This window comes from Martes martes (genome assembly GCF_963455335.1).
Source record: "Martes martes genome assembly, chromosome: 1".
Lineage (NCBI taxonomy): Eukaryota > Metazoa > Chordata > Mammalia > Carnivora > Mustelidae > Martes > Martes martes.
Genome location: NC_137888.1, coordinates 208547478 through 208562155, shown reverse-complemented (window position 1 = coordinate 208562155; position 14678 = coordinate 208547478). Strand labels below are relative to the sequence as shown.

Below are 14678 nucleotides of genomic sequence, written 5' to 3'. Positions count from 1 at the left end.
GTGTGTGTGTGTGTGTGTCTCTCTCTCTCTCTTTTTCCAGAAAATCAGCTTGGCAATAGACCCAGAATAGCCAACATAATATTGAAGTAGAAGAACAAAATTGGAGGACTGATGCTCCTTGACCTCAAGACTTACTATAAACCTGCGGTGATCCAGATAGTGTGGTACTGGTATAGGAATAGATAATAAATGAATGGAACAGAATAGAGAGTTTAGAAGTAGACCTGCACATATATAGTCAACTGATCTTTGACAAAAGAGCAAAGAAAATTCAATGAAGAAAGGAGACTTTTCAACAAACAGTGCTGGAATAACTGGGCAGCCGGGCAAAAAAATGAGACACGGACTTAATATTTTCACACAAACTAACTCAAAATGTAGCACAGACCTAAATGTCAAACACTGTCAAACTCCTGGAAGATATCATAAGAAAAATCTAGAGGACCGTCTTAAGGTATACTATCAAGAGAAAAAAATTGGGTAAGTTGGATTCATTAAAATTAAAAAACTTCTCTGCAAAAGACGCTGTTAACAGAATGAAAAGATAAGCCACAAACTGGGAGGAAATCTTTGTGAGACACATGCGTGATAAAGGACAAGTATCAAAATATACAAAGAACTCTTAAAAGGGGCGCCTGGGTGGTTCAGTGGGTTAAAGCCTCTGCCTTCAGCTCAGGTCATGATCCCAGGATCCTGGGATCGAGCCCCACATCCGGCTCTCTGCTCAGTGGGAAGCCTGCTTCCTTCTCTCTCTCTCTCTCTCTCTCTCTGCCTGCCTCTCTGCCTACTTGTGATCTCTGTTTGTCAAATAAATAAATAAAATCTTTTTTTAAAAAAAGCACAACAAAAAACAATAAGGAAACAACCTGATTAAAGAAAGGGCAAAAAATCCGGACACCTCCCCCAAGAAGACATATGGATGATAAATAAACATATGAAAAGGTGTGTAACTTCATCTCTTCAGGAAACTGCACATCAACACAACAGTGAGATACTACTAGACTTATCAAAATGGTGAAAATCCAGAACAGTGACAACATCAAGTGCAGAAGAGGATGTGGAGCAACAGGAACTCTCTTTCATTGATGACAGGAACGTAAAATGGCACAGCCACTTTTGAAGCCAGTTTGGCAGTTTCTTACAAAACTAAATATATTTTTATTATAGGATCAAGCCATGGTGCCCCTTGGTATTTACCCAAAGGAATTGAAAAATTTAAGTCCACATGAAGACCTGCACATGAATATTTATAGAAGCTTTATTCAGAATTGCCAAAACTTGGAAGCAACCAAGATGTTCTTCAGTAGGTGAATGGATAAACGAACTGTGGGACATCCAGACAATGGAATATTATTTGGCACTAAAAAGAAATGAGCTATCAAGCCATGAAAAGATATAAAGGAAACTTAATTGAAGGTGAAAGAAAGGTGCTAAGTGAAAGAAAGCTCCAAGAGAGCAGAAATTGTGATATGTTCACTGTTGCATACTCAGCATCAGTGGTCTGGCCAAAGCAGACCCTCAAGCAATATTTGGTGAATAGATAAAATGTACAAGACAAAACCTTTTTTTGGTCATCCTTGATGCTGCTCTTTCAGCTCCAACAACTAATCCATTAGCAATTTCTGTCAATTCTACCTTCTTAAATATATCCAGAATCTGACTTCTCATCACCTCAATAGACCCGCCATGGGCCAAATTGGAGTCACCTTGCCCCTAGATGATTCCAGTCGCCTCCTCACTGGTCTCCCAGCTTCTACTCCTGCCCTCGACAATCTATTCTCTACATGGAAGCCAGAGGGAGGCTTTTAATACCTTAGTCCAGAGGACTTCAAACTTCTGGAAAGGGCCAGATAGTAAATCTTTTCAGCTTCGTGGGTTCTGTAGTCTCAGTTGCAAAAACCTGTCTCTGCAGAAGCAGCCATGACAAGTGTGGCTACATTCCAATAAAACCTTATTAACAACAGTCCTTGCCATGTCACTCTATTCCAGACCTTTTCATGGGTGGTTAACACCCAAAGTCCCATTACCTGCCTGACTCTATCTCTTACTATCACCCTCTTTGGTTCCTCCAGCACAGTCCTCCTCCCAGACATTGCAGCTGCTGTTCCTCTGTCTAGAGCATAGTTCTGCCTACCCTCCTGGTTCATTTGTCACCTCCTCCAGGAAGTCTTCCCTAACCTTCTGATCTAAACTGGCACTCTCTCCTATTCTGCCCCGCCCCCCACAGCATTAGCGTCTCCTGACCATATATTCCCGAGTTTAGTTTGTCTCCTCCTCCAGAGTGTCAGCTCACTGCTGTGTCCCGCCACCTGGAACCATGCCACGCACATGGCAGATGTCTGACCAGTACGCAGAGCAAATGCACCCACAGCAGACACTGGCAGGGTCTCGTGGAAGAACTGGGTGAATGAGAAGGACGCAGGGGTCTATGTGGACCCGTCGGGCAGGGTGCTTCCTCACCTAGCTGACCCCCGACCAGCTTCGTCTTCGCGGCTCTCCTCGCCCTGCTGCCGCTCCTTGCTCTCCGCCAGCGGGGGGAGATCCTGTGGATCCCGGTCCTTGCATTCTACGTGGGGCATGTCCACCTGTGAGCACAGCCAGCGCTTCAGAGGCCAGAGGGGGAAGGGCGAGAATGGGTCAGGTCTCCTCCTACCGCCCTTTCGACCCCCAGCACCTCCGTGTGCCGCTGCGAAAGGCCGGGGACCCCCAGTGGGGCGCGCGGGGCGGGGACGGGCACCGCGAGGTCGGGGACGTGTGGTGGGAGGGCCCTGCGCTTGGAGCGCCGGAGGACAGTGGCGGGGAGACCTGGAGGGGTTGGGGTGAGGGCAGGGGCGCCGGGAGGGGCGCTGGGCTCCTAACTGGTGTGTGCGTCGGCTCGAGTCCTCCGAGGAAGGAGAAGAGGTAGGAGAAAAAGAAGACAAGAAAGGGGTGCGGCGCGTGGATATCTGAGCCTTTCTCTACCCTGCTCCTGCCACGCGCCATGCGTGGGAGTCTGTCCTTCTGGCCCGGGCAGTCAGCGTGTCGGTCACACAGTCCCGTCTGTCAGTCAGGGCCTGGTCAGTCAGTCAGGAAATCAGACCCGGCCAGGAGAGGGGTGGCCCCGATGCCAGGAAACAAGCGGCCAGGTTCGGGTCTGCCAGGGAAGCCCGAGATCGTGGCCGTTCCCGCCCGTCCGCCCGCTCGCCCACCCTCCGCGTGAAGGAAAACAAGCGCCGCTTACTCCCTGTCGCTCCATCCTGTCTTTTCCCGCCTTCTCCTTCGTGCCCTCTGCGCACGCGCTAGCTCCGCCCCCCGTCTCGCCAGGCCCCCGCGCACGTGCTGCATCACGTGCTCCTGGTTCCGCCTCTTTTTGAGAACTTGCCGGCGCAGTGGGGCGGAGTCGGCCGTTAACCGGCGGTTGGGCTGTGCCAGAGGCTGCGCGCGCAGCCGGCGCCGCGCGGAGGAGGGGGTGGTCTGTGTGCCCACGTGGGACGATCCCGGGCCCTGCATGGGTTGAAGGAATCAAGCAGTCTCTATGTTAATTCTTATATTTCAGTTCATCTGCGCTGACCCCCAAGAAGTCTTTGCAATAAAAAATCCTGACCGTGGCTGTTCCTGATTATGACCTGTTGTCTTCGGTGAAGTATTTATGCAGTAACCCCTTGAATCAGTTACCGGTGTGCTCTAAAACTGTAAACTCCTTAAAAGCATGGCAGGTCTGGCCTTTAGAGTTGGGCCCATATCCCTTACTAATAATAGTAGTAATAACAACAATGCCTTAATAGTAACAACGATTGGCACCTGAGGAGCCACAGACTGGGAGAGAATATTGCTAAACATGGATCTGAGAACTTACAGCCAGCATTTACAAAGAACTCTTACAACTCAATAGTAAGACAACCCAACTTAAAAATGGGCAAAAGATTTGAACAGGCATGTGCAAAAGTCCTGAAGTGGGAGCAGACTCAGTGTGCTTGAGGAGCAGCTAGGCCTGGCAGGGAGGGAGAAGAGGGAATGGGGGAGGCTGTGAGTGAGGGATCAAATTGGGCAGGGGCTGGGCTCGGGGCCAAAGCAAGGGGTTGGGGTTTTGCTCCAATTGGCTGGTAAGGTGGAGCTGCTCACTAGGACACCTGTCACTGTCCACGTGTGAGAGGCAGCAGAAATCCTGTGCAGGGCTCTGTTGCTGGTCACGCAATGACTAGGGCACCCATGTTGACACTTATATTCCGGAGAATGTGGTTTGAATCTGGTCTCTTACCAGTGAGAGGGGCTGGGGGGCGGGGCATACAACTGCCACTCATTCTCAAAATCCATTTTTGCCTGTAACTGAGGCAATAAAATCTAAAATTTAATTTATCTAAAATAAAATTTATTTAGACAATTTTAAGGGTTGCAGACACAAACTTCTGGAACACAATTAGAGTCTAATAAACAGCAGCTAACATTAGTATCTTGTGGCAAAGCCACAATGTAAACAAAATGTACATTCCTGCAGCACCAGATTTGAAGATCTGCGGATTATCTAGGAGGAAAATCTAGAAAGATTCACTGGGAAACACGCGCATTGAAAAGAAAAGCAACACACAATATGCAGGACGATTTTTTTTATGGTGCAGGGTCTGTATAACTTCTGGAAATAAGCAAAATCAAACCTGTCTTGTTAAAGTAACATATATAGTAGCAAAAGTTTTAAAAACACATGAAAAGGAGAAACGCCAAATTCAGGAGGGAGCAATTTCAGTGAGGTGCTGGCAAAAGGAACTAGGACAAGCCCACAGGGTTTTCGAACCATTAGTCACAGATCTAAAATGCAGAAGACCCAAAACAAATGTAGTCCATGCTCAGATTTGATCCAACTAGGGGGCGGACTCCTAAGTGCTTGTTGCATTAGGCTTTATGGTTTATGCTCTGTACAATTCACCTTGCCCACCCACCTTCACTTTTCTGTGGCTTTGCCCCTCTCTCCATTTCCCTATTTATCTGTTTATGTCTCCAGTGTGCCCTCTTTCCCCCAGCTCAGCTCCCCAGGGCAGGGACCTGAGTCAGCTCTCCCCTTTGCTGAGTCTTCAGCTCAAGACACTGCTGGCAGTCAGGAGGTGCACATTTGTTGCATGAAAGAGTATTTTTCTACATGACTGAATTATTTAATTTGAAATAAAGAAAAAAAATCGACTGTGTAGTCCGTGTGAGATTGGTGTGTACACACACCCAGGAACCAGAGAAGCCCACAGCCTCAGCTGCCAACTGTGCCGGCTGTAATGGCAGCTCCAAGGTTCCAGAAGTACCATTCCCATTTCCAAAAGTGCGCCGACCCAGAAGACATGGGGTGAGGAACCTGGAGACTTTGAGATTTGCTTTAAAATATTTCCACAGAAACAGAGAACCCACTCACGGCTCAGTGTGGATTCAGCTCTATCCTACTCATCTTCCTCCTAGAAGCTCCTATGAAATTCTTAGGAGACCATGTTTTTAAAAGAGTAGCTTTTTAGGGGGAGGACAGAGGGATGAGTGGGTGGAACACAAAAGGACTTTCAGGGCACTGAAAATACTGTGTTACCCTAACAATGGACACAGCATCACATCTGTCCAAACGCAGAGAATGTACAACACAGAGCGTGAAGCACATAAACCATGAAGTGGGGGCGGTCAGGTCTCTGGAGTTCATTCATCGTTATGAAAGGCACAGCTCTGGTGGGGATGTTGATGGTGGGGAGGCTGTGCACGTGTAGGGGAAGAGAGTAGATGAGAAATTTCTATACCTTCTACTCAATTTTGGTGTGAACCAGAAACTGCTCTTTTTTTAAAAAAGGGTGGGAGAGGAGGCAACCTTAAAGAAATGCTTTCGGGAAAAAGCTGCCCCCACCCTGTCACCTCACCATGCCTAGCTGCCAGGGGGAATTGTGGCACCTGCCTTGGCCTTCCCCTCTCATATGCCCCTTCCCCGGGGAGGGGAAGGACTTCTGTTCGTCTAGGGGAGAGCCTGGCACCACCAGGTGATCGGCAAATGCTTGAAGGAGCTAGTCTTCCCCAAGGGGATCTGGCTCAGGCAATCCAGGAGCTCCTGAAGATTCAGGACCCCCAACCCACTGCTCCTCACGCCCAGGCGTCAAGCACTCCTCCATCCCTAAGGAAAGGCATCATATGAGGACAACTGCCCACTTTATTAGCCAGCGGCTGACCTGCAGGGCTCCCTAGGGCCCACCTTCGTAGGTCGAACCTGCTACCTGCTCCCTTGCCCCTAGGACCTTGGGGCAGGTGCGGAAGAGGAAATACCAGGGGTCAGGGTGGGGGGTGGATGGCCTCATAGAGGCCTTATAAATACAAGGAGGTCTCTGGCAGGGATGCTAGGGGGCTGGACAGCTGGGGCTCAGGGAAAGGCAGCAACGTGGCCCGTGTCACGCGGTGCCCTGTGTCCGTGGGGGCCCCGGTTCAGCATCCAGGCGGCACAGGGGACTGTCATACACCATCTGCAGGTTCACCTTGTGGCCCACCAGCTCCCGGATGTTGTTGATGCCGTATTTGATCATTGTCGGGCTTAGGGCAGGGAGGAAGGTTAAGAAAACAGTTTTAACGCTGTATCAGGTCATGATCCCCTCTGATCAGCCTCTCTCTGATGGTTCCCACCTCCTTAAAAGCCCATGTTGTTCCCAAGGCCCTGAGTCATCTGTGCGTGCCGTCTCTTTCCCATCCTCCTCTACTACCTCCCTCCCTCGGGCTACACTGGCCTCCTCAATGTTCTCCAAATATAACACATACATTCCTGCCTCTGGGTCTTTGCACTGGCTGTTCCCACTGCCTGGAACACCCTTCCCCAGATGTGCCCCCAGCTTACCCTTTCACCTGCCTCTGGTCTTTGCTCGGATACTACCTTCTTTTTGGAGCTTTCTCTGACAACCCTGTCTCCTTAGCCTTCCCTACTGTGTTCTCTCGACAGCACGTGCTGGCTTCTGACACACTCTGAGCTTTATTTGTTCAGTTTACTTATTTATCTTGCTAACTGCCACCTTTCTCACTGTACTACGACCCCGGCTTTGCAGAGGCAAGGATGTGTGCTGTCCTACTCCTAGTACAGGACCAAGCACACAGCAGACACTCATTAAAGGCTTGTCGAATGAATAACAAATGGATGGGGCTGAAGTCTGCAGGCCCCCATGCCCCGCAAGCCACCTGTGTGGCAGCCAGACACCCTGAGTGGTTTAGGCACTCACCGCTCCAGGGAGAGGCCCCAAGCAATGACTGACACGTTTTCGGGGAGCCCCATGGGCAGCAGCATCTCAGGGCGGAAGAGCCCAGAATTCCCGACTTCCACCCACTTCTTCAGGCCTGTAGGGGTGGGAAAAGGACAGGGCAGGTTGTGTGGATGACGCTGGCTCTGGCAGTGATCTTGGCAGTGGGCTTGGCAGTGACAGGGACCCAGGCTGAGCTGTGGGCAACCTGAGAAATCCCTCCCCGCCCCAGTACCAGGTTCCACCCTGACCTTGATGGTAGCTGAACACCTCCATGCTGGGCTCCGTGTAGGGGTTGTAGGCTGGCTTGAAGCGCAGCTGGGTGATACCTGGGCGGGGGAGACGGAGGAACAGAGGGCTGGGGGATAAACTTGGCAGCATGGGATCCTCCCATGGCTCCACTGCCACCGCCCACCACAGCCTGCCTGCCTACCCAGCTTGGTGAAGAACTCCCGCAGGACGCCCATGAGGTGGCCTAGGGTGAGGCCATGGTCAGCCACCACGCCCTCGATCTGGTGGAACTCGGCTAGGTGTGTGGCATCTAGGGTCTCATTTCGGAACACACGATCGATGGAGAAGTACTTGGCTGGTGCAAAGGGCTTCTGGGGGTGATAGGCAGGCCAGGCCCGGGAGAAGGTCAGAAGGTTGATAGGACAGCCCCCTGCCTCCCCCGCTGCCCAGGCTGAGCCGCACCTTCTGGGCCAAGCGGTAGAGCGCACGGGCGCTGGCTGACGTGGTGTGCGTGCGCAGCAGGTTTTTCCGGGCCTCCTCCAGTTTCCACGTGTATTTGTACCTTCAGGAGGAGAAATGGGAAGTCTGCATTGTGGCGCTCAGACCCCCCAAACCTTCTTCCCCCCCGACACCCTGAAGTCTTGGTCTTGTCTCACCCCTGTGAGCCGTAGCCACCCTGAGAGTGGGTCCGCTTGACCCGATGGACGTAGTCCATTGGGAGCTGCAGGGCCTCAGCTGGATCTGGGCAGGACAGAGCATCATCTGGTCAGTCAAGGAGCATTTCTCAAACAGCCACTGCACAGAGGACAGACAGCAACATGTGCAGCTCCCATCCTTGCCACTCACAGCAGCCAGAGGGTGCCAGGAACACCCAAGTCAGTCCCATCCCCACCTCTGCCCAGAACCCTCCCATCTCCTTGTGTGTGGGGGTGGGAGGTGGGACAAAGCTCTCTCTTTGGCTACCCTGTCCTGTCACTGCCACTTCCTAGTTGTTCACTTCCTCCAGTCACAGGGCCTCCCAGCTGATCTGTGAGCATACCAGGCACATTCCAGCCTCAGGACCTTTGCATAGGCCTTTCCCTCCTGAACTTTCCTTCCCCTATATGGTTCTCTCCCTTATCTCCTTTGGCCTTTACTTAAACAAAGACTTAATTTTAAGCTGACAGCCCCGACCCCTTCACGCCAGTTTCCACTGTGTTTACTGCCATCTTGTATTACTGCACTTGCGTACAACTCGGGTTTTAATAAGTATCTATCCCACCAGGACACAGGTCTCACCAGGGCAAGACCTTCATGTTTCATTCATAGCTATAACCCAGATGTTTAACAGAGACCTTGGCACACAGGAGGGGCTTAGCAAACATTTGTTGCGTGAATGTGTGAATTCTTAAGATCCCTTTCCAGAAACATTGATTTTGGGGCACCCGAAAAGCTTGACATCAAATCCCAGCTCCACCACGTTTGACCTGTATGACTGTGGGCAAGTGATGTTCCTTCCCTGAGCCCCAGGTTCGTCCTTTGTAAAAGAGAGCTAACACTGCTACTTCCTACAGTTGGCAGGAGAACTTAGTAGACTAGAAATGAGGGACTTCTGGAATTCAGGGAACAGGGCATGTCAAGGTGGCACCTCTATGATGTGACCTGTCAGCAGAGAACTGCCTGGCAGAGCAGGCAGGAGCCGTGAACTGGGCAGGATGGGACGTGGGAGGAAGCCACAGAAGTCACTGGGACCAGCTCACACCAGCCCAGCTGGCCACGCCGAGGATGGAGTTTATTCTGTAAAACGAGTACACTTTCTGGAGTACACCACTCCAGAAAGTTCTGCCTGGGCCTGGCACCTCTGATGGCGTGGCCAGTTCCACCCACCTCGGAGAAAGAAGGTGTCGTGTTGGTCACGCGCCGGGTGCTGCTGGGGCTGGAAAAGTGCATCAAAGTTCCAGAAAGAGCTCTCAATGAAGTTGTCAGTCGGCATCTCTGTGAACCTGGAGGGAGATGCAGCCTGACTGCCCTGCCTGTGCCCAGTGGCCGGGCCACTCCCGGCCCCACCCCCGACCCTATGCTCACCCCATCTCCAGGAAGATCTGCCGGAACTGCGTGCGGACCTTGAGCAGAGGATGTAAGTGGCCGCTGTCTGGGAGGACGCCATGGGCCAAGAAGTTGTATGGCTTGAAGGGCCGGTCCCGCCAGGAGCCACTATTGGGGCATGCAAGGTATGTGGGCCTGGTGAGGGCCGTCCTCCCTCTCCGACCTGCCTCAGTTCCTGGGGTCACCCCCTACCTGGAGATCATCTCTGGGCTCAGCTCTGTCTCCTGCTTGGAGATGCTGGTGCTGAAGGCACTGCCTTTGCTCACCCAGTAGGTCTTCAGGGTCCTGCGGCCAGAGAGGAGGAGGGGACACCACTGTCACCTCCTTCAGGAGGCTTCCTTAGATCTCCCAGCTGATGCTGACCCCAACACCAACCACCAAGTCACTCTGCTTTATTTTTCTCTTGACGTTCATCATCACCCGAGATCCTCTTACTCAGCCCGCACCTACAACCCTCTGTTGCTCACTTACTCACTCAACAAATACTTTATGAAAATCTACTATGTGCCAGGGTCTACTCAAGGTACTGAGCATACAGCTGAGCAAGAGTAACAGGTAAACTGAGCGTTTATTCCGTGCTGGCAGGTTTGACTCCACTGAAATCATCTCACTACCTTGTGAAAAAGAGGCCATTTTACAGAAGAGGAAACTGAGAGCCAGAAAGATCAGATGACTTGGCCAAGGTCACACAACTAATGAGTGCCAGAGCCAGGACCTGGATCAGGCAGCTCTCCTCTGGCCTGCGTCCCCATAACTGCTATGCCACTCGATATCTCAAAGGGACTTCAGCCCTGGGAGAGCAGAGCCCTAGGCCTGTCTAGGATTGGCAGTCAATAAATTCTGGACACTGGAATCAGAGCTGTAAAGGAAGGAAACGTGGCACTGGTATAGAAAGTAGAAGTGAGGAGCTTTTATGGAACTCAAAGGGAGACGGGGTGTCAGGATGGCAGAGGTTTGATGCCCAAGCCTGGCTTAAGGGAAGACCATTCTCGGCAGAAGTCATGGCATAAGCAAAGGCCCTGAGGTGGCATGAGCCTGGCACAAATTCTTTTTTTTTTTTTTTTTAAGATTCTCTCCATTTATTTCACAGACAGAGATCACAAGTAGGCAGAGAGGCAGGCAGAGTGTGTGTGTGTGTGGGGGGGAAGCAGACTCCCTGCTGAGCAGAGAGCACGATGTGGAGCTCAATCCCAGGACCCTGAGATCATGACCCGAGCTGAAGGCAGAGGCTTTAACCCACTAAGCCACCCAGGTGCCCCCTGGCACAAATTCTTGACAACCACATGGTAAAGCAGAGCTGGGAAGACACTGACAGCACTGTGGCCCAGTCTGGGCACGGTGACTCCGTCCCCCTCAATCCCCAGGACGAAGGAGGTGACACGGGATGGAAGGGAGGGGGCACCCACTCACACTTCAGTCAGCAGCTTCCTCTTCTTGAGCTCACTCCTCTCCTTCTCACCCAGCTTCTCAGCCTGCCCGCCCTGGACCAGCTGGAGCCGCCGCTGCACCTCGTCCTCCACGCTGTCCACCTGCCGTGATGATGGGTGTGAGAGACTGAGAGGGCCAGGGCCCACCTGCCCGCCTGCCCCCCTGCATGCAGGAACTCACCACTCGGAACACCCGGGGCCCGTCGGCTGCACTCTTGTCCACGCGGATCCACTTGTTGGACATGGCCTTGCTGAAGCCCACCTTGCCGCTGGGCAGCCGCTGGGGGAGCAAGGCCGCAGTGAGCGGGGCACGAGGGCCACCTCACCCCATCACTTCCCTAGGCCTCGCTCTTAGGACCTTACCATGAGCTCACTCTGGGCCAGGCCCTCCTGGGGGATGCTGTGAAACACCCGGGCCTCATGGCTGCCCTCCCGGGCGATCTCCTCGCCCTCAGCAGTAAGCTCCCAGCGCTTGGTGGAGCGCAGCTCAGCCTCAATGACCTGCAGGGAAATGGCGGAGGGAAGACCCACAGAGACAGGGTTCAGAGCCAGGCACGCCCTCACCACAGCACTTGGGTTGCACGGTGCCTGAAGACAGCTTCACACCTGAGCGGCACCACATCCCAGCAGAGTGAGCACCCCTTGCCGAACCTCCGTTTTCCTTCTGTGACACCAGGATAATGACAGAGATGGCTCATGCCTCCCAGGGTGAAGTAAAATATTAAGAATGCTATCTAGCAGAAAATCAGTTCTTTCTATTACTTTTGAATCTCAGAAAGATTTTTAAGTCCCCAGTTCACCCCCAGGTGAACTGATTCATCTCCACATTTAAAATGTTTGTCATCTCAGTGCCCAGAGTGTCAGAAAAAGGTCCCCAGGTCCACATTACACACAGGAGTGCAAGGCTCCGTGATGAGGATGGGTTCAGATCCAGCGCAGAGGAGCAAGGCTGGGTGGAGCCCACAGGACCCAACTCCCTCTCCACTCTAATTCCCAGCTCTGCTCCTCACTCCCTGTGTGATCTTGGGAAAGTTGCTTAACTTCCCTGAGCTAGTTTTCTTACCAGCAAGAGAAAGGTGTGATGGGCTCTACCCCATCTACTGAATTAACCTATGGAAAGGACCTAGAATGTTTTGTTACCATCATTGTGTTAGACTGAGACATGATAAATAGCCACTATTTAACCTTCTGTGACCAACACAAGTCAATTTCACATCAGTCAAGGTACTGAGGCTCCACACACCTGCCCTCTCTGCACTGATGACCTCAGGCTCTAGAGCCTGAATGCTTAATTTCTGTCTTCTTCTTTTTTAAAAAATATTTTATTTATTTGCTTGACAGGGAGAGACCCAGCGAGAGAGGGAACACAAGCAGAGGGAATGGGAGAGGGAGATGCAGGCCTCCCGCAGAGCAGGGAGCCCGATGTGGGACTCAATCCCAGGACCCGGGAATCAAGATCCGAGGTGAAGGCGGACGCTTAACGACTGAGCCACCCAGGCGCCCCTGAACGCTTAATTTCAAATACAGGTTTGCCTGTTCCTTCTAGTGACACTGATCAAGTTACTTACTGACCAGTGCTCAGGTAGTCAGTCTGCAAAATGCAGAGATCAGTACTACCATACTTGGGTAATGACAAGAACTAGATGATAAATAAAGCCGAAGCCAAAGTGGGGCACAGAACATGAGCTTGGTGAATATGCAGCCCAGTTATGTTTTCTGATTTGTAGCCCCAGGAGGGTGGCCCACAGGCCTCTCCGAATCTTCCTCCTATGACTTTATCACTTTTTTTACTTGTCCAAGTGAAAAAGGCTGGGCTTCATCCATGCTCTCCCTGCCTTGCCATGGATCTCCTTTCGCCCCCTCTCCTGAATCCTCTCTCCATTCCACCTGCCTCCCTAAAACCAGACACCATGCCCTCTAGCTTGGGGATGTGCCAGCCTCTGCCTTCCTCCCCTTACTCCTGCCATGGTTCTCCAGTACCCCCACGAGATAAAGACCTACAAGGCCTTGCAAATCTTGGCTCTACTAAGGCCTTTCTACATCTGTTTCCCATTCCTGCCATTGATCGCTGGAGCTTTCCTCCTCAGTGCAAAGGCCTGACTCAGCCGTCACCTCCACGGAGACATTCTCCTTGACTCCCAAGCCCGGGCCAGCTGTCACCTCTGGGTTCCCTGTACTTTCTCCATCGCTCTGAGAGTCACCTGAGCGTCTCCCTCATTAGACGGCAACCTCCGTGAGGGGCAGCGACCGCGGCTCCTTTTCCACCATCGTGCCCGCTCTAACGCCTACCATGTCTCAATGGGCATTTACTGAGTGCACACCGTCAGTGCTTCTGGGCTCTCACTTGCTGCCTGCGACTCCCGAAGGATTCTTCTGCAGACAGGGCCTTCAGGCGCAAAAGCGAGGAGGCCCGGCATCACCGGCACGACTCACCTCGCCCAGCGCTTGCAAGCTCTTCACGGCGCCCACCACGGCCTGGTGGTCCACGCCCAGCTTAGCTGCCAGATCCGCGCTGTCCAGGCCGCCATCGGCCGCCTCTAGCTGCCGGAGCAGCACCTCCGCCACTGGGCCGTCCGCCATGGCTGCTGCCAGCGTGCTCGGCGTGTCCCGGAGGGGGCCTGAACAACCGGAACCGGAACCGGCGCCGGGGGGGGGGTGTATCGCCATCTTGAGTGTGGCAGACCTGTGGCCAGGCTCAGGACGCCGCCATCTTCAGTGCGGCAACTGAACCCTAGAGGGTGGGAGAGACTTAGTGCCCGCCTCCGCCCTAGCTAGACTGGTAGTGTCTGGTTGATCAGGGAGGCCAAATTGAAGACCTCAAGGACAGCATCGCAGCGTTGTTTTAAGTTTCATCCAGTCACACTTCCAGCACGCTGCGTGACCTTGGACTTCCCTCTCTCTGACCTTAGGAGCCCTCTGCCCGTGTAGGATTCACTCTTGGCCTGCAGGAGGGTTGTAGGTGGTGGGCTCCAGAGACAGTCATTCTGCTGATATCACTGACTTTTAAGTTTTTAAAAGGAGGTTAGGTAGACAGAGACCATCCCTATTTCTAAAGGAGAGAGGGACTCACCTAATAATAGTTATAGTCGAGATAGCAGCTAACCTGTATGGACATCTCATGTCCTCCGCCCAGTACTAAGTGCTTTGGGTGTGTTATTTCATTTTCCCCCAAACTTTGACATAGATATTAATATAATCCCCCTTTCACAGTTGTGAAAATGGTGGCTCAGAGGGTGATACGACTTCCCCACGATTCTACAAACAGCTGGTAGAGATGGTGTCGGAAACTATAAACACTTCAGATCCCACTCCAATCACTGTATGCTCTGAGGAGATCAATGTCAGGGCAATAATGGATACCCTGATCAGTACTGGCCTCTAGAAATATAATGCAAGACACAAATCTAATTTTAAATTTTCTAGTGGCACTGTTAAAAACAAAATGGATGAAATTAATCTGAAAAATCTACCAAACCTAATATGTTCAAATTATCATTTCAATACTATAAAATTACTAATGGGATATTTTACGTTCTTTTTTCATAGTAAGTCTCCAAAATCCGATGTGTATTTTATACTTAAGGTGCATCTCAGTTGGGAACCACCTACATTTCAAATGGTCGATAGTCACAGGTGGCCAGTGGAGTAGATTCTAATTCCATTTATACCACTCAGCCAAGTTGCTTAGTCTTTCTGTGCCCATTTCCTTGCCTGGATAGAGATGAGGTTA

At 51.8% G+C, this 14678-nt stretch overlaps 1 protein-coding gene across 1 annotated transcript; it reads right to left on the bottom strand.

Moving 5' to 3' along the window:
- Positions 1-6121: 6121 nt before the first annotated feature.
- FARSA (phenylalanyl-tRNA synthetase subunit alpha) lies at positions 6122-13551 on the bottom strand. The gene is made up of 13 exons (XM_080801519.1): positions 13382-13551; positions 11312-11449; positions 11130-11228; positions 10932-11050; positions 9714-9806; positions 9501-9629; positions 9303-9418; positions 8093-8177; positions 7899-7998; positions 7639-7807; positions 7457-7534; positions 7188-7302; positions 6122-6513 (listed from the first exon to the last, which is right to left on the bottom strand). The coding sequence occupies exons 1-13, from the start codon at positions 13526-13528 to the stop codon at positions 6375-6377; spliced, it is 1527 nt and encodes a 508-aa protein (XP_080657645.1). The 5' UTR covers positions 13529-13551; the 3' UTR covers positions 6122-6374.
- Positions 13552-14678: the final 1127 nt, after the last annotated feature.